Raw genomic sequence first — 19,964 nt, forward strand, 5'->3', positions numbered from 1 at the left:
AGCAATGCATGATGGGAAATTCTCCCGGTATTTGTAAAGCTAAATAACCTTATGGGGCTCTGTTGGAAACTGCTTCATGTGTATATATAAATAGTGTGTAGTCCCAGCTTCCTACAGGCTGTGTTTGTGTTGATTTTGAGATTGTGAGCACCGTGAGTGTGCAGGGTTTGTGTGTGAAAGACTGCCCCATACGTGAGCTAAAGAATTCATACTTACCTGGTAGGAGAGATACCATGATCACGAAGGTGGTTCTCTCAGGCCGAGGCTCAGCCATTGCACTCTGGCTTTGCTGACAGCCTGCGAATTCCCCAAATGTGGGAATCTCGACTACATAATTTCTGGTAGTGGGGACTGCGTTCGCGCTCTCCCCTCATCATATGTTGAAAGAAAAATCAGTGGGAATGTTTGCGCTTATTTTCAATGACGACGTCATGCAATCTTCTGGCTTCCTAACTACAGTTTTATCAGTGAGGCCAGGGTAAGCAGGAGAGGAGGAGGGGATGCTGTCTTATTTAAAAAAGTCTGTGCAGCATTTGGGAGGCCTGTAAACATTAACAAACACAACTTTGGATGGGGCCTTCAGCTGTAAAGCCACATATTCAAAAGACTGAAAACTTCCAGGAGACAGCTGCTTACATTGAAATGATTCATTAATGACCTCAGTGAACTGCTGTCTGTGATCTGTGTTGATTTCGACTGTGTAATTATTGTTGGGGATTTTAACATCCATGTGGACAACCCTCAGGACAAAGGGACTAAAGACCTGAGTAACACTCTGGGCAACTTTGGGCTGACAGAGGCCACACATAATAGAGGACACACTCTTGACCTACTGATCTCCAAGCCTGAGCATTTCAAACATTGCTGTGTCTGATGTGGGCTTATCTGATCATTACTGTGTTTTCTTTGAAAGTAAAATCTCAGCCCACACAAATATATCAACAGCAGTGATCACAAAACGGTGTATAACTGAAGACAGTAGTGAGATCTTTAACCAGGTCTTCCCATTAACACCTGAGCTGTCCAAAGGTTCAGTCAATGAGCTCGTCAATAGCTTTAATGCAAAACTGTTAAATGTAATGGACACTATTGCCCCCATTAAGGTGAAGGTTATCTCTGGAAGGAAAAAGTCTCCATGGAGAAACTCCACACTAGTGAAAAATGAAAAAAGAGAGTGTAGGAAAGCTGAGCACAGATGGAGAAAAACAAACCTCCAGGTTCATTATGACATCTATAAAGAGAAACTTCACAATTATAATTTACAACTGAGGAGTGCAAGAAGGTCCTACTTCTCTGACATCATCACTAAAAACAGCCATAATGCTCGGGTCTTATTTTCTACAGTTGACAGGCTAACAAACCCTCCTGTGCCAGTGGCAGCTGAACTTCATTCAACCATGGCCTGCAATGACTTTGCCAAATTCTTCACAGACAAAATCCAAAAGATTAGACAAGCAGTTGGTACATCAACAGCAGATCCAGGATATGTACTGTGTCCACTGAAAAACTGTTTAAACACCATCAAAGAGTTTCACCCGATTAACAGCAAAGACCTGGAGGACATCTTAGGTCAACTGAACTCCTCCTCTTGCTGTTTAGATGTCCTGCCAACAAGTTTTTTCAAAAAGGTCTCAAAGACTTTAGAGTCAGACCTGTTACAGATCGTCGACTTTTCCTTAATGTCAGGTGTGTTTCCAGAACCACTAAAAACTGCTGTAATCAAACCTATACTGAAAAAGGACAATCTTGACAAGACACAAATGAACAACTACAGGCCGATCTCAAATCTCCCATTTTTAAGTAAGATCATTGAAAAAGCAGTTTCTCAACAGCTCAGTTACTTCTTAAAACAGAATAACTGCTATGATGCCTTCCAGTCAGGTTTTAGACAGAACCACAGCACTGAAACCGCTCTGACAAAAGTGTTTAATGACATATGTCTGAACACAGACAGTGGAAAAATGCCAGTCTTAGTTTTACTGGATCTCAGTGCAGCATTTGATACAGTTGACCACAACATATTACTCAAACGACTGGAGAACTGGGCAGGTCTTTCAGGAACTGTACTAAACTGGTTCAAAACATACTTAGAAAACAGGAAATACTTTGTATCAATAGGTAACTTCACATCTGAGCAGACAAGTATCACATGTGGAGTTCCCCAAGGTTCCATCTTGGGACCCCCTCTGTTTAACATCTACATGCTCCCACTGGCACAGATTATAAAGAACAACAAAATAAACTACCACAGCTATCCAGATGACACACAAATATATATCACAATGTCACCAGGAGACCGAGGCCCTGTACAGGCTCTTGGTAAATGCATTGAGGAAATTAATGACTGGTTGTGCCACAATTTTCTCCAGCTAAACAAAAACAAAACTGAGGTAATAGTCTTTGGCGCCAAAGAAAAACGATTACAGGTCACCAGAGAACTTCAATCTATACACCTAAAAACCACAAACCAGGCGAGAAATCTGGGTGTAGTGATGGATGCAGACCTAAACTTAGAAAAACACATTAAGACAATAACAAAGTCAGCTTACTATCACCTCAAGAATATTTCAAGGATAAAAGATCTGATGTCTCAACAGGACCTGGAAAAACTAGTCCATGCATTCATCTTTAGTAGGCTTGATTACTGTAACAGCATCTTTACAGGTCTACCTAAAAAATCAGTCAGACAACTACAGCTCATTCAGAACTCTGCTGCTCGAGTCCTCACTAAGACCAAAAAAGTGGACCACATCAGTCCAGCTCTGAGGTCTTTACACTGGCTGCCTGTCCGTCAGAGGATAGACTTTAAAGTTCTGATGCTGGCCTATAAAGCTCTGAATGGTTTAGGACCAAAATACATCAGTGACCTCCTGACCCAGTATGAACCATCCAGATCCCTCAGGTCATCTGGATCCGGTCTTTTATCAGTTCCCAGAGTCAGAACCAGACACGGAGAAGCTGCATTCAGCTTTTATGCTCCTTATATCTAGAACAAACTCCCAGAAAGCCTCAGATCAGCTGAAACACTCAGTTTATTTAAATCCAGGTTGAAGACTCACCTATTCTCAGCTGCATTTGAATAAAGCACCAAATCCACACTTTTAAGCTTAAATTTCAAAACTTACATTAACTACTGATCTTATCTATTTCTGATTTTATCTGTTTTGATTTTATATACTGTTTTGTTTGTTTGTTAATTAGTTAAGCTTAAATTTCAAAACTTACATTAACTACTGATTTTATCTACTGTTCTGATTTTATCTGTTTTGATTTTACATACTGCTTTGTTTGTTTGTTTGTTTGTTTGTTAAGTGGGTTAGAGCTCTGGGTAGCTCCCCAGCTGGGTCTAGACTGGGTCTAGAGAGTATTTTAAATTCAGGGAATTTAAAATAGAAAGTAGCTCGTCCACAGAAGGACTGGTAGCTCCCCTTACGATAAGGGTTCAGATCGCGTGAACAGGTGTGAAATGTGTGTGTTTAGTTAGTTTGTTTGTTTGCTTGTTTTAATCAATTTTAAATCATACTTTTTATTTGTTTTTGTTTCTAATGTCTCTCTAAAGCACTTTGAATCACCTTGTTGTTGAATTGTGCTATACAAATAAATTTGCCTTGCCTTGCCTTTGTTCAAAATCACTACCCTTTCAGCTTGTTCGTGGCCACCAACAGATTAGGTCTGTTATTTTCATGTTTATTTTGCCATTTTATCTGCATAAAGCTTTTAAGTAACTTCAGTTCTTTTCATAAATATAAAATAATTATTACTTTTTACATTTTTAACCCTTTAAACACCAGTTTGTTTGTCCACTGCGACTAGCTGGAAGACAACCTCAAATCTTGCAATTTTATATAATTGAGTTGCTACTGAAATTTCTTGTATTATTAATAGTAGAGTATGGGTCATGTAATTGATTCACATCAACATTGATTATAATGCATTGTTATTTTTGTGCAGAGAGAGCAAAAACATGAAAACTCCCTCTCAGCTTGTTCGTGGCCAAAAATGGCCACCCCTTGTTTACAACTACAAAATGCTATAAAATTCATATATATTAAGAAAAATTTCCACTTTTTTTTACTTGATTTTTTAGATTAGCATCAGTGCTGTTCATGAAAATCAAAATTTCATTCAAATTCAGAATTCTAACCCTTTAAATACCAGTTAGATCACATAATCCTAGGAACTCATAAATGGAAAAAATCACAAAACCCCAATTTTTTTCCAAATAAAACATGCAAACTGAATTATTTTCTAACCATGATGGAGGTTAGATGCATAGCAATAATTAAAAGTATCAATGAGTTTTATGTATCTTTGTTTTTTTTTTGTGCAGTAACAGAAAAACAAAAAAACTCCCTCTCAGCTTGTTCGTGGCCAAAAATGGCCACCCCTGTTTACGTTTACAAAATACTATAAAATTAATATATATTAAAACATTTTTCTACTTTCATTGACTTGACATTTCACACCTGAGCCTCAACTCTCGTGGCCCGGTACCAAAGGACTCACGGACCGGGGGTTGGGGACCGCTGATCCAGATGAAGACGTGAGCCAAAGATCCTTTAAGTTTCATCTGATGAACTTACCTTTTCCTACATATGAAAAATGATCTGGTGTGAAGTAAATCGGGTTTGTATATATGTAGCCTCAGATGAGCATGAAATTTCATTTTTGACCTGCTTAATAGCAGTCTCAAATATTAAAGTCTTGGTGTTACAAAATCAATTGACATGTGCAGCAACTGAAATAAGACACCAAAGGCCACTCTTAATACAGACAGAAGTCGGGTAGTCAAAAATCTCTTATTCTGCTTTTTGTATTCTGAACTTCTTGAGTGGACAGCCAACAATCCTACAAATAGACTAGAGGATGTGCCTGAAATGTTTGTTAAAACAAATAACTGGACCTTACTTGTTAAGCTCATTGTTCTCACTGCCACATGGAGACTTTCAGGTTGTTACACTAGTTATACATTTACTAGCACAAATGAATGTTTTTGACTAATAAATATACATTAATTTTAGGTCTAAAGTGTCTAAAATCTGTAGTGTTTGAACTTTGAATGTGGGATGACAAAATAAAAAACAAACAAGTGATCCATGTGATGAAAGACTGGCATAATTTGATCCATAAGACTTTATTTGATATTCACATACTGGAAGCAGAAAACGGCTTTAACAAAGCAAACTTGGTGGAAAGGACTAACACCAAGCTTATCCATCTTTTCCTGTAAAAAAAAAAAAAAAAAAAAGAAAACTAAAAAAAAAAAATCAAACCAAAGTAATAAATTACAGATCTATTCAGCTGGGTATAAAAGTTAATGTTAACAGTACCAAATTCATGGAACACGTGTCGTGAGGAATAAAAACTGTCTCTGGCCTGAAAATGATCAAAATAAGGGTGTAAACCTTTATTGTTTTGATGGATGGAAATGTGTGTTATACGAAACCATTTTAATGAAAGAAAAATCAATTCTGAATCAGTTCTATACACCATAAACTGTTGTTCTGCATTCACAGACAATACAATAATAACATAAAAAAAGCAAGCATAAAAATTGGGGGTACAAGAGTTGCGAAACACTTGTTCAGCACAGTAGAACCTTTTCACTTCTGAGTTATCAAATATCCATTTTTTCATTTCAATGAACAAAGTCATTTAGGAATCATCTCAGCCTTCGTTTAACAATCAGTTTCCATGAGTAAGTCGAAGGTATGGCATCCAAGAATTAATGATGGCACTGATGGCAAGATCATCATCCATATTACACTCCACACAAACTGTCTCACTGGCACGTGAAAATTAAAAATCTGGTAACACCGTGAGCATTAGAGAAGGTAAACAATCTACCATTGTAAGAAAAACTCTAAAATACTTTTCTAAAGTTAAGAACAAGTTTTATGTTGCACAGCAACTGAAAGAATATCATTTCTTCCAAATGGCAACATTTAAAAAAGAGGAATAGCACAATTCATTTTACTTCATCACAGGGGTTTGAGAGATACAAACATGGGACATTATATACAAAGACATTTATTCACGGTTGTGGAAAAATGGCTCCCTTCATTCAATGTGTACATAGAATTTTGGGCAAAAATAGCACAGCTGGCATATTATTTCAGATCTACTGTCCTTCAGTTATGTGTCAGACAAGTGGATCGCCAATTCTTCAGTCTGAGGAGCCTCACTTTCACCTAGTAATTCTGTTTCTGGCACTGCCAAGTCCTGGTTTTGGTTCAGTTCTTCCTCTGATGCCCCATCAGCCAATTCTTCATCGTTGGTCTTAGAGTCCTCATTTACCATTGCTGTTCTCTCTGTGGCAGAAGTGTTGGAAGGGACAGTGGTCACATATCCTGTAGATGTGGATCCACTGCCACTATGCTGAGAACCTGATTTGGTAACCATTTGTTGTGGGTGGTGGATCTGCTGGTGTGGCATTGCCATCGGTATTTGCATGGGGTAAAAGTTCTGCAGGTATGGGTAAGCTGGAATTGGGTGATATCCATTGACAGGGATGTAGAGCTGTGGGGGCACCATTGGCCGATGTAGTTGACCCTTTATTGGCATGAATTGGGGCTGATGGAATGGTGAGCTCTTTTTAGGGCTGGTGTATCTTGATGCACTTGTTGTATTTATGCTAAGGTTGCTAACAGGGCTAGTGCTAAGAGAGCTGGTCTGGGTAGTATTATTGCTAGTGCCAGACACCTGAGCAGAGCCATTATAGTTGGACAGGCTCTCCCAGGAGCGCAGACGTGCATGGATGTCTTTGAAGCGAGTTCTCCGGGCTGGGACTTCACTCCAACACTCCAGCATAAGGTTGTAAATCCAGGCCGGGCAGTCATCTGGACAGGGCAGTAACTGGTGGCTGCGCACCATGTCAATTACATCCTGGTTAGAGTAGCCACAATATGGCTGAAGACCATAACTGAATATCTCCCACAGCAACACTCCATAAGACCAGATGTCAGAGTCGGTGGAGAATTTGCCATGCTTAATAGCTTCTGGGGACATCCAACGAATAGGGAAAGGACTTGTTCCCATGAGACTGTAGTAATCAGCAGAGTAAACATCTCTGAATAGCCCAAGATCCAGGATTTTGATACCGAGTTTTTCAAACACAAGAATGTTTCGAGCAGCAAGGTCTTTATGGACTATCTGCTGGCTGGAAAGGTACTCCATTCCAGAAGCAATCTGGGTGATAACATGAATAAAATCAGCTTGCTCTAGAGTGGATTTGATTGTCTTGTCATCATCTGAGCTGCCAACATCGGAGTTAGGGGAGCGCATTACCAGATACTCATGCAAGTCACCAAGGCTGGAATAGGTGAAAATCATGCTCATTGGCTGCTCTTTGGTGACCACGCCAAGCAAACAAACAATGTTTGGGTGCTGCAGATGGAAACGGACCATAGCTTCATGGTGAAATTCCTCACAAAGAGCAGAATCTACCTTGTCCTTTAAAGTTTTTATGGCCACCACTTGGGTCTGCTCACCAGGTACTGTGCCATATAGGTGGCCCTTGTACACCTTGCCAAACCGGTCCTCACCGAGCCCCTCCATAAATCGCACTGCTGACATGTTAATCTCACGCAGCTTCGCCTGCAGCCATGAAACAATAAATACATGTCACCAAAGACTCTGGCCACCAGAATTCAACAATACTTAAACAAATGTATGTAAATCACATTTACTGTGACCATATTTAATGTTACCTTGTTATTATTATTACTACCTGTTGTTTTTGATGATTCAGGGGCGACAGCTCCGTGTCCTGGGAGGGTGAGCTGCTGAGCTGGGAACGAGGTGGTGTGTCATTTGAAGCCTTATGTTTATTGCGACACAAGCAAACCAGAAAGAAGAGGCAAGCGATAACCAATGGGATGGCAACTGCAGGTATTAAAATAAACAGGATCTCCTTCCTGGGGTTTTCTTGTGGCTCTGAAATAATAACAGAAACAAGGTCAAATTATATACAAAATGAAAATTATTTTATATTCACTGCCACTCGCGCAGTTAAATTTCTGGTGCGCGGAACTCTGAACACACGTGGAAGTGTCTGCTTTACGCATGCTGCTGCAGGTAGCTGCAACTGACTTTTAAATGTCTGGAGGTGGAGCCCAAAGGAAGGAGGAGTGTCCTAATATGATTGGTTATGATGGACACTTCACCATGGCAGCAACATCAGCGCTGTTTTACACCGCATTTGTTTACAATTTGGAAAATAAAGTGTGCCGAATTAGATATCAAAAGTTATTGTTTGCTGTGCAGCACGGGAAATACTGACAACTATCACTAAGAAGTCTTTAAGACTGTACTGTACTCATGTATTGAAAGGGTAAGTAACAAATGTGTGTTTCCCCAAAACTGGGGTTAGTTTTTGTGGGTATTGGCATTTTGCCAGAGTAATGTGAAAAGCTACGTGATGGTGGTAAATCTCATGTCCAAATCTCTCCAGGCACATGATAGCTAATAGGGCAGTTATATATAATGATCTTTTGTCACCATGTGTGCAGCGTAGTTTAGTGTTACCAGTTGATTGTGTGTGAATGTCAAATTGTGTTAAAAATGACCTGTGTGAACAAAAGGTGCTGCAGTAGAATAGGAACAGTTTATTGCATCTCTGTCCCTCAGTGAATGTGTGAAACAGACACTCTTTTGTTTGATTAGATCAAAAATCTTTCTTTTAGAGTGGAAGCAAGTAAAGTTAGAAGCTGTTCTTAGCTAAATAGTCTGTTCTGAAAATAATTTCTAATGTATTTTTCCAACATTTCAAGGGTCAGCAGAAAATTAAATTCTAGTTTAAAAAAAGGAAAACTACCCAGGTACTTAGAAATGATAATAATAGAGACATTTAAACCTGCCAAAAAACGTTTTTGCTCAGCCTGCAGCGGACACATGTAACTGCAAATAACATCAAAGTGAAGTCAGTGATAAATCAGTACAATAGAAACAACAGCTATATGCAGACTGGCAAACTTTACTTTAATCGAGAAAACAAGTTACTGATGTGAATCACAGAGCAAATCTTTCTTATAAATTTTTTATTTATTCATGAAAAGATATACTATACAAAAGGCAAATATTTCACTGTGAACTCCATTTATCAGAATTAGATTAGCATAAAATACAAATGAGCTAATGTATGGCTACATTTCACTGTGTGTGGCTACATTTCACTGTGTGTTATACTTGTATAACTATGCATGTGACAAATAAAGAACCTTGAACCTTGAAGTGGGCCAGATGGGTGAAACTCCACTTTCTATCAACATAAAGATGCTTAACTACACATTTAATCCCTGAGATTTCTTAATATAGGCTAAAGAAGTACAACTGAGTTTCTTGATATGATAAATGTGTAAAATTACAGAACGAGTTCTGGTAGTTCACTGCCCAGACTGTCCCATATTTATAAAACTAAAATTTCTATAGTAGACAGTGAAAAACAGGAGCTTTTCTGTCATTTAATTGTTTATCTATTACTTCACTACTTTGGTGTATAGTGGCTGGCTGTGGGTGAGGTCTTTGTCAGGAGGAAAAGCTGTCCAAAAATATAAATTGTTCAGAGGGCCAGATTAGAGTCTATGCCGGCCCCCGGTCCTTATAGTTGACATCCCTGATCTAGATGAACTATTGTAGCAGAGCCTGAATCCACAGTGAATGGAGCTCTGCAGCCAGAAGTTGTGCTTATTTGTTTCACCTAGTGACCAACTGGCAGCATCAAAAGCACATGTTATATATATATATTTTTTTGAAAATTAAGTTTACTCAATTGACTATGAAAACTGCTTTTCCCTTTTCTTAAGAATGATGTGTGCTGCTCAATAGGATGATTTTTTTTTTTTAAAGAAAATTATAATAAAAGGTATGCAATATTGTATAACAGATTAATAGGAAAGCATTGTGGATGGTTAAGAACATGCCTTTGAAATCTTCGGCTTTAAAACTGGGTTTTCTTGATGGGGTCTACATTGCAGAAAAAATGCTGCAGATTTCTAGTCGTGACGATCAATGTTTTGTATTATTTTTCTTAATCATACGTTCTTTTGTTATAGCTTTAAACATAATCTGAGAAAATATCTGTTTTGTAGAATAATTGTAATATTTCAAATATTGTGTGAATAAACATTAAAAAAGTATTTAAGTATTTCTGAAATACCTGAAAAGTGTACCTGTCAAAATGAGATTCATGGAAAAAAATCTCAAATGATGCAATATCAAAACCCATGTTTTTTGTTTTGTTTACAAAAAAAAAAACTAATGATACCACAGCACCTTCCATTTCACAACATTGCCCATGTCAGTGGGCTAATTCCTGTAAATATTTTTGGGGGATTTTGCTTTTGCCTGCCCTTGCTGGATTTGTTTGCTTAGCTGCTTGCCTTCCTGTGAATGACAACTGCCTGCTTCTAGATTAAAAGATTTAGAACGTGATAATCCCCGAACGAGATGGTGGACACAGAAGATGAAAAGAGCCATTAAGGAGAAGACGTCATCCTATCAGGCTTGGCTAGCCTGTGGGACTCCTGTGGGACTAGCAGAAACAAACATTTTGTTGGCCTCTAAACAATTCTGGTAAACCGTCTTAGTAGGGGTGACTTAGGAGGGGATGGGAATATGGAATATGGATTTTCCACAGACAAACTGAGGATATAGCCAAGGAATACTCATCTCTTTAATCCTACATTCAAAACTTCTCTAGAGGAAAGTTTGAGGACAAGGGGATGCCTTGCTCATCACTGGAGGGAAGGTCAATAAGGGAGGTTAAAAAACAAACAAAAAAAACTCCCTGGTGGCATGGGCCCAAAGGGGTGTATGAGATTTTCTTAAGTAAGTTCGTTAAAGCCCTGGGCGGGACATCTGGATTGTTGGTTACCATCTTTAAAAAGGAGGAGGCTGTGCTCAAGTCATAGAGAGATTGTGCTATTCGGCCACCCTGATAAGGTATACACAAAGGTATAATAGGGGGAAATCATCTTTCAATTTCTGGAGGAACAGTTCAGTTTTCCCCTCGGCCGAGGAGCCCTAGACTAGTTCTTTAGCCACTCTATAATAGGGTGCATGGGACTTTGCTCAACCAGTGTACATGTGCTTTGTGGACTTGCGGAAGGCATTTGACTGTGTCCTTCTTGGGACCTGTGAGGGATTATGTGACTCAGTGACCCATTTGATGCCTGCTCAACTACACAGAACTTGAGCCCCATTACTTTTAATGAGCCAAGGATCACATCTACCTAATGGACTCCCAATTTATTAATGTAAATGGGGAGTCCTCTTCACACACAAAGTTTAATTATGAGTACCACAGGGTTCTGTGCTAAGACCAGTTCTGTTTACATTATACATCATTTTTTAAGGCATATCATTCAAAGGTCTAGTATACATTTTGACTGCTTTGTACAAGATTGCTTCATTGACAGCTCCAAATGTCAATGAAACAAGATGACATACAAGAATTAGTTAAACTGTACAAATATCTTAAAAGCATAAAGATGTTGATGACAATGATGATGTTGATAATTTACTGCTTATATATTCAGATAAAAGTAACGTTGCTGTACTCAGCCCTAAACATCTTAGAAACATGGTGTCGAACCAGATATTTACTCTGGTTCGACACCATACTGTGAAGAATCTTCACAGTCATAGGTTCTTCAATCCATATTAAACAAATATGTAGGACTGCTTTCGTGCATTTGTGTAATATCTCTAAATTAGAAACATCCTTTCTCAGAATGATCCTGAAAAACTAGTTCATACATTTATTGCCTCTCAGCCGGAGTATTGTAAATTAATATCATCGGGCTGTCCTAAAAACCTACCTTTTTGATAAAGCATGTAGTTAGGGCTGGTTCAGGTGACTTTGAATCCCCCATTAGTTATGATCCACTGAGTTTTTCTTACTCACTCAACTTCTTCATTCACTGTTTGTTTACACACCACTCTGTATTTAATCATTAGCTATTATTAATCTCTAGCTCCCTGCCCTCTTTAATCTCTATTGGGGTTTTCTCTCTCTTATTGTAGTGTCTTTACCTTACAATATAAATCACCTTTGGGTGACTGTTTTTGTGATTTGGCACTACATAAATAAAATGTAATTGAACTGATTCTTGCGTCTGCCTTTTGTGCATAATGTGATTCTGTTGGCTCTGTCAGGTAGTGGCTTCAATCTCACACTGGGGCAGTTTGCAGTCAAGTGCAAAGTGGCAGGAATAAGAATTAGCACCTCTAAGGCTGAGGCACCTAAGGCACCTCTATGAGCTCTGGGTTGACTGAAAGATTAAGAAGTTTTATTTGAAAAGGTTGATTAGGCAGCCAAGGTTTCAGGTGAACACATTGTGAGACCTAGCACCATCTTATCTTGTGATTTAGTGAGATCACGTGGCCCTGGATGTGAGTGGGCATTAAGGCTGGGAAGGGATCTCATAACTGGAGTATAGATGGCAGACAGTCGTGCTCTAAACCCCGCCCTCTGATCAAAGATGGCCGTTCACAATGGACATACATGGCTCCACTCCTCTTTCAAACCATCTGTCTTCTCTGTCCAAAATGTGGACATTGGCATCCTCAAAGAGCGACGTTTGTCCTTTAGATGCAGATGTACAGCTGAGTCTTGCCCTGTTGAGGTGGCTCTTGTCTATGTTGTGCCATGCATTTATGAAGTGGCTGTTTGGTCTCGCCAATGTAGCACTGAACAGCATGTACTATGTAGTTTAATTTGTGTTTAGGAGTTTTGTCCTTGGGATGAACCAGTTTTTGTCTGAGTGTCCCAGTGTACTTCAGACCCAGCCATACACTCAGACAAAAACTGGTTCAAAAAAACAGCCTCTCACAATAGATGCCAGGTTCTCAGATCCATCATCCTTTTGACAGGAGGTTAATTTATTCCCACTGTTGAAAAGTGCTTGTTCATAGGAGAACATCTGCTTGTTGGGTTTTACTCTTTAACATTGCAGGACCCTTACCTTGCAATATAAAATCACCTTGAGGCACTCTAAAAAAAATAAATTAAATTTAAATGGATAATATACAGACAGGTCAGGAAAACCTTGAGCCCTCCCATGAGGAAATCCGGTCCACTTTGTCATTTAGAGGGAAGGGTCTAAGTGATTTACAATGGTAAATCAACACAGAGTTGTAGCTTCTTGATGGATGATAATGGCCTCATTCACAGAGCAAGAAAGCTCACTGAATTGTCTTATGAAAATGAAAATGATGTGATTCACATGCCATAGTCTTCATAGTCAACTTTAAACACCAAGGTATCAAGAGAGCACTTTCCACAACTTAGGAGGAAATTCCCTTATGCTACTTACTGCAGGGCTGGATTTCACACAGGTCCACCCTGACCAGAGGGTCCAGGGTGAAGCACCAGGGTGCCTGCATTAGGCCTCCTGGATTACGACAGAAGTTGTGACTTCCCCAGAGCTCAGGATACTCCTGAGACAGTTGGTGACTGTGCGGGTACTGAGCGCTCCATGGCTGGCAGTAGTGACCAGATTTAGTGATGCTGATTGTGCCCTTGTAGTTAACTCCACTTCCATTATAGCAGCTGTGATCTGAGGGGGAATCTGTAGAACGGACAATGACAGACAGACAATGAATTTCAGGTGTCTGAAATTTTGAGAATTTAATGAGTGCTAAATGATGTATTAATTATAATTGAAAGTAAAATATATGATCCTCTGCTCCTAGTTCTATGTTTACCCTTGCAGGTTATTTTTTGACTCAATTATTTAAAACGCAAAAATTGTATTAATTTGTGAAATAAAATTAAAATAGGTGCAACATAATTTCTAAGGTAAATGTGAACCGCTATATTTATGAAATGCATCAGTCTCCCATCAGTGGTTTAGACAAAAAAATGCACTTTTATTTAGGGAAATTTGGTGGTTTAAAATTAAACTGTGTATGCCACTGTAGACCTCTTGTGCATTAAAGAGATAACCACAATAACCAATCAGAATATAAAAATATATAAACAATTAAAATGGTACCCAGAATTACAAACGCAGGGCTGGAAGTTATGTCTACGATACAGCTTTGGTCAGTTTTACAGTGAACCTCCCTGCTTAATACAGTTAGGTAAGTAAGTTTTTTGGACAACACATAATGTTTTGTCATTTTTCCTCTCTACACTACCAGATTGGATTTCAAATCAAACAACTAATATGGGATTGGCTGGTTGGCTGGTTAACAGCTATGAAATGCATCCATATGAAATCATCTCTAGATCTTTTATGTGCTTATTTTATCATGTAATAGTCCTTGAAACTTATCAGGTAAATGCCCAATTCGTTTGAAAATATGAGACTATGAAGCAAAATGGTGGTGTACAGAAGAATATTTAGAAAAATAATGTCAGTATCTAAATATTTATGACCCTAACTGAATATAGTATGCAGTAATGGGGTGTATGCTTGCACATTTGTTTCATAACTGGGGTATTTTTATACATTTTTGTGTGTGCATTCATCCACCTACATGAACCCAATTTTTCTGGTGGTATTCCTATCCTCATACAGGAAGCTGCAGCAGGTGTTCCTGGCTGTGGCAGCAAGTGACAGCTTGGGAGCTCAAGCTGCATGAGTAACATAGGATTCGATCTGGCAATGGTGTACTCAGCAAGACAAAGGTCATTCTCCAGAGCCTCGCACTCATCTCTACAGAGTTGACGGCGCCGAGGGCCCCGAGATTGCTCATCACACAGAGGGAAGACATAGTAGCAGAAGGATGGGATGGCGAACTCAGAGCACTGATCAGACAGGTGGGTGGATGTTCCAATCATAGTGAGGGCAGCTTAAAAAAAGTGGAAAAAGTTGTAACTGTTTGCTTGGAAATTTCAGATATTGTTAAAGTTTAGAATTAAGGAATATATCAACCATGAAGGATGCCTAATTTCCTCACCTGTAATGCGGTTTTCATTCTCCCCTTGCTTCTGCAGAGACTCGACATAGATACTGCGGTTACCGATGAATCGAGCACAGGCAATGCCACGATATGGCTGGCAAAAATGTTTTTCACGTGACCTAAAGAGAAAAAAACAACAAAAAAAAAAAACAGGTTTAAATTCTTTAAATGACTTCAGGAGAAAATGTGATGTAATATGATGTCTGGCCTTTATACGCTCTGCACATCTTTGCTGTTTGTAGATGTAACCTGTTGCTTCAGAAATATACGTAGTCTGTTGCAATGTAAGCTGCACATTACACATGCATACTGATCTTCTGTAATAAGCATATTTAAATAATCCATATCAAGCATGAATGTCAGCTGATATATTATACAATTTTTGTAAACTCTTAAACGTTACCCAGAAATTCAGTATAATTTAGATTCCTGTAATTAACCAGGAAAATGTTTGGACAAACCTTCTCGTTTAATGTTTTTTCTTTATTTTCACTACTTTCTACATTGTAGATACTTACTGAAGACATCAAATATATGAAGCATGATCAATGGAATTATGTAGCAAAGAAAAAAATTGATGAATAATTCTAAATGTGTATTATATTTTAGATTCCTCAAAGTAGTCCCCCTTTGTTTTTTTGATGATGTATTCGATGAAATGTTCTCACTTCACAGATGTGAGATTAGAAATTAGACCAGTGGAAATCTTTGAAATCTGTGTTTTGGTCTGATGAGTCCAAATTTGAGATCTTTGGTTCCACCCGCTGTATCTTTGTGCGACTGAAAAGGTGAACGGATGGCCTCTCGTGCATGGTTCGCACCATGAAGCATGGAGGAGGAGGTGCTTTGCTAGTGACACTGTTGAGGATTTATTCAAAATTGATGGCACACTGAGCCAGCATGGCTACCACAGCATCCTGCAGCAACACGCCATCTCATCTGGTTTGTGCTTAGTTGAACAATCATTTATTTTTCAACAGGACAATGACCCCAGACACACTTCCAGCCTGTGTAAGGGCTATTTGACCAAGAAAGAGAGTGTTGGAGTGCTGTGCCAGATGGGCTGGCCTCCACAGACACCTGGCCTAAACCCAATCAGGATGGTTTGGGATGAAATTGACCGCAGAGTGAAGGCGAAAGGGCCAACAAGTGCTCAGCATCTCTGGGAACTTCTTCAAGACTGTTGGAAAACCATTTCAGTGCTAGTTAATGAGCACAGAGCCGACTAGATGATGTCGGTCCCTTAGGCTAGCCCGATGAAGTCTGTATGTTATTGTTTAGCCAGAGACTTTCACACCAGTGCCTAGTGGATGTCAATTTGAAGGGTTCTGGCAGTGCTCATCCTGTTTGTTCTGCCATCATGAAGAAGATGGGCTACCTGTAAAACATCTTTAGGGTCCAAAGATGCTGATGATAGCAGCAGTGACACTAGCCCTAGCCAAATGCAGAAACTAGTGAAAAACAGAAAGGAGCAGCAAAAGAGGTCAGTGGCTTCCACCACTATTAATTTACCGTTCATACTTTGGGCTATTCAACCTCCTTATATAAGACTTTCCGAAACAGTAATTTCAGGTCACCTAACATTACAAAGATTTATGACACAAAAGTTTAATGCAACACAGTTGACAAAGTAGACAGAGAAAGCTGTATTTAAGGTAAATGCACTTGGGGCAAAAGATTTATATACACTACACTCATCTCATGCTAATTTTGGGCTTTGAATTCTTTGAAATGTTCTTTTAGGGTGTGATGCTTGTACGGCATCCATTTTTAATCAACTTTTCTCTAATATTGTAAGTATGCATATATACTCAAATATATGCATACATTTTATATATTTTATTAAGTGGTGCTAGAGGTTGTACAGGTTCTTTTAACTTATCAAGACCAAGGTGTACTAACATCTTGTTAACATCTTGTTAATGATAATTATTAACTACTAGTTTCTTTTTGCCAGCAGTTTGAAAGCACTCATTGGATTGACCACTACTCACAAAGTCCAAGGAACTCAGTGATGATCTAAGAAGGAGAATTGTAGATTTATACAAGTTGGAAGTTTCACACAAGTTTAAACCACTGCAGATTCTGAGACCAGCAGTTCAAACAATTGTGCCCAAGTTATTCAGATGTGTCACCACATTGCCATGGTCTGAAACAAGATCCAAACGGTCACACTCAGGATAGAGGAAATTGGTAGGGATGTTTACAAGCAAGGCTCACACCTAACATGAACTGAAAATTGCTGGAATACTACTGTCACTCTCCACAGTGAAGTGAGTTTTACATCACCATGGAGTGAGAGTGTACTGACCATGAAAGAAGTCCCTGCTCCAAAATGGACACCTTTAACCTTAACTGAAATTTGAATCTACCCAGAAGAAGCCAAATGCCTTCTGGAGAAAGGTTTCATGATCAGATGAGACCAACATTGAGCTATTTGGCTGCAATGACAAAAGCCATCTCTGGAGGAGCAAAGGTGAGGTTTTTAAACTAGTGCAAGCACAAATGCCAGCAACAACGGCGTCCACTTACAGCTGCAGAAGTCTAAATCAGACATTACTGGGGATCTATGCTTCAAAGGGAAATCTGCAATGTAGCTATGTCATAACTGCAAGCCCACAAACCCGCAAACCCATCAAAACAATGTAACTACATGTCCAGTCAATGCCGCATGTGGCTACTGTTATTGGCTTGGTCAGTACTGTCAATTTTTCTTGTGCATTTTTTCACTGCAGTTTAGGAATTTATCAGTAAGAGACAACAATCTTGGTCTTAATACAAGCACTAACAATCTTAGCATTGCTTGAGGGAGACTGCTAAAACTAATTTCAATTTCCATTAAATTTTACAAAAGTATGCAGGGAGTTCCTGAAGGACAAATAAACTGATACCATCTGGCCACAGTTGCTAATGTCCATCAGCAACTGTACAAACACATAAAGGCACTAACATCTTATAGCCACAATCTGTGTGCTATAGGTTGACACTTAAAATTCGCTAATTTCTAAAAAAAAAAAAAAACAACCCAAAAAACCCCAACAACAACAACCCCCAACCCCAAAACAAGACAAAAAATAAAACAAGCAAAAACTGTTAAAAAAATAAAAATCCTTGATTAAAAATACTTACAAACATATAAACACAAACAGACAAACACACATAACACACTATTAACAAGAAGATGGCTACTTACGGTTCAGTTGGGCCTTGTGTGGGCATCTGTCCTGTAAATCAGAAAGAAAACAAGTACATGAAAATAAGGAGTGACTGGCTCTACAGTCAGAAACATTGCAGTTTTTATGATTAGTAAAAGCTTCCTGCACAAGCCACTGACCTCACTGAGACGTGTGTAAACAGAAGTTGTATAAATAAACACTTAATATTAATTATTTAACCCATACAGTTAAGCCTTAAAATTAAAAGTTATAGTACAAATAAACTTCAGTCTTACCTAGTTTGACATAAAGAACACCTGTGGCAGAAATGACTTTGACTGAGTTCGATGCAACACACTGATAATAGCCCGTATCTGTTGTGTCCAGGTCCTGGATGCGGAGCTTTGAGCCTGCCTCTGTCTTGCGGATGGTTAGGCGTCCCTGTTCCTGTACTACAGGGGCATCATTCTTCAGCCAGCGGATAGACGGCCGAGGATTTCCTGCCACTTTGCAATGAAGGGTGGCTGTCTGCCCCTGAAAGAGCGTGATGTTGTTGACTGGCTTCTGGAACTCCAAAAAATATCCTTGAAGAAGTAAAACATTGGTTTTAAGCCTGATAGTAGCATTCTGTCTAATAAAACATCTGGAGCATCAAGTTTGTTGCATTTGATTGTTAATTGGTACAGTGTGTCTCTGCTTTTATTCTTTGCAGTGAAACCTATTTTAATAATTGTGAGCACACAAGCAGACGGCTCCCCTGAACCAGCAGCAAACTGGGATGCAGCCTGATCAACCCTTGAACCATCACATAATCATAGTATTACTGCTCCAGCTAGAGGGTGTGAGACAAGAGTATAGGAAGATGTTGGAACATCCTTTGTCCTTTCTAGTGTGGTTCTATGGAGAATTTTGTATTGGACAAGTTGTAAGTTGGGGCTTTAGTCGTTTTGAAGGTGTTTAAGCATATTTGTGTCTAGAAGTTTTGATCTGGATTGATGGACTTATCTGTGATGGTTTATTATTCCATAAAAATTTTGTTCGTTTCAAAGCTCTGCAAAGCTTTGGACCATACTTGGGGTAATTGTCTTCATGGTATATAAACCCATGACCAATCAATTTCAGTGTAGAAGGGATGATGAAGCACTAAGATATTGTGGTAGACCATCTTGTTCGTGATACCATCAATTTTCATTCATTTGCCCATGGAGTTTACAGAACTGGAACTCCATTTCCAGGTCTTAAAGTCTCTTTGAAATGAAATTTGAATGTTAGTGAGATTTTTACCTGGATAAATAAAGGACTAATAATAATTTTTTTTTTTTGTGTGTGTGTCCTGTTTGGATCTTTAGCCATCAGAATTGTTGTCTTAAGGCCAAGAAAGATGCCAAGCGGATTTATTTTACCAAGTGGATCATCATGGCCTTGCCATATTGGTCCATTTGATTGACCTTTATTATAATTATGAATTTATTTTATTTTCAGTTGCTACAAACGGGACAGACATGACTGGGGGATAGGACAGGGAGAAAGAATGAAAGAAAGAGAGGGAGAGAAAGAAAACCAGAGGGGAGAAGAGACAGTGAGAAGGGGGGGAAGAAAGAAAAAAAAAACAAACAAAAAAAACAAAACACCTGGGTCACCTGTATGGAGAAAAAAAAACAGAAGAGAAAACAAACAACAAAGAGCAACATAATAAAAAAAACACGGCACCATCACAATAAACTAGCTAGCAGTAGATATCAGTAGATACTAAATAATAAACGATATTGTGCAGCACGTAAGGTAGACAGCGCACAATGTGCTTTGAGGCAGCAGCCAAGAAAGCTGTAGTCCGCGTCTGTGAATACCCGTGTGTACACCTGTGTGCATACCTAATAATAATTTTTAAAAAATAATTCC

The 19,964-nt window shown here is 38.9% G+C and overlaps 1 protein-coding gene and 1 non-coding gene across 2 annotated transcripts in view; one reads left to right on the plus strand and one right to left on the minus strand.

The window, feature by feature from the left end:
* The first annotated feature begins 208 nt into the window (after positions 1-208).
* LOC146666601 (U1 spliceosomal RNA) lies at positions 209-372 on the plus strand. Its single transcript, XR_014912874.1, has one exon. It is a non-coding gene; the product is annotated as a U1 spliceosomal RNA (small nuclear RNA).
* Positions 373-5,228: 4,856 nt separating this feature from the next.
* ror2 (receptor tyrosine kinase-like orphan receptor 2) overlaps positions 5,229-19,964 on the minus strand; it is a 38,512-nt gene continuing 23,776 nt past the window's right edge. The window contains exons 3-9 of the mRNA XM_085414712.1: positions 18,362-18,649; positions 18,104-18,134; positions 14,908-15,029; positions 14,485-14,799; positions 13,317-13,571; positions 7,730-7,935; positions 5,229-7,596 (exon numbers count right to left, since the gene is read on the minus strand). Coding sequence (XP_085270838.1) covers positions 6,136-7,596; positions 7,730-7,935; positions 13,317-13,571; positions 14,485-14,799; positions 14,908-15,029; positions 18,104-18,134; positions 18,362-18,649 — 2,678 coding nt within the window. The 3' untranslated portion in view covers positions 5,229-6,135. The remainder of the gene's footprint in view (positions 7,597-7,729; positions 7,936-13,316; positions 13,572-14,484; positions 14,800-14,907; positions 15,030-18,103; positions 18,135-18,361; positions 18,650-19,964) is intronic.

The sequence above is a fragment of the Rhamphochromis longiceps genome, linkage group LG7 (assembly GCF_057381845.1).
Source record: "Rhamphochromis longiceps isolate RC_006_pf linkage group LG7, R_longiceps_female_GT1.1, whole genome shotgun sequence".
Classification (NCBI taxonomy): domain Eukaryota; kingdom Metazoa; phylum Chordata; class Actinopteri; order Cichliformes; family Cichlidae; genus Rhamphochromis; species Rhamphochromis longiceps.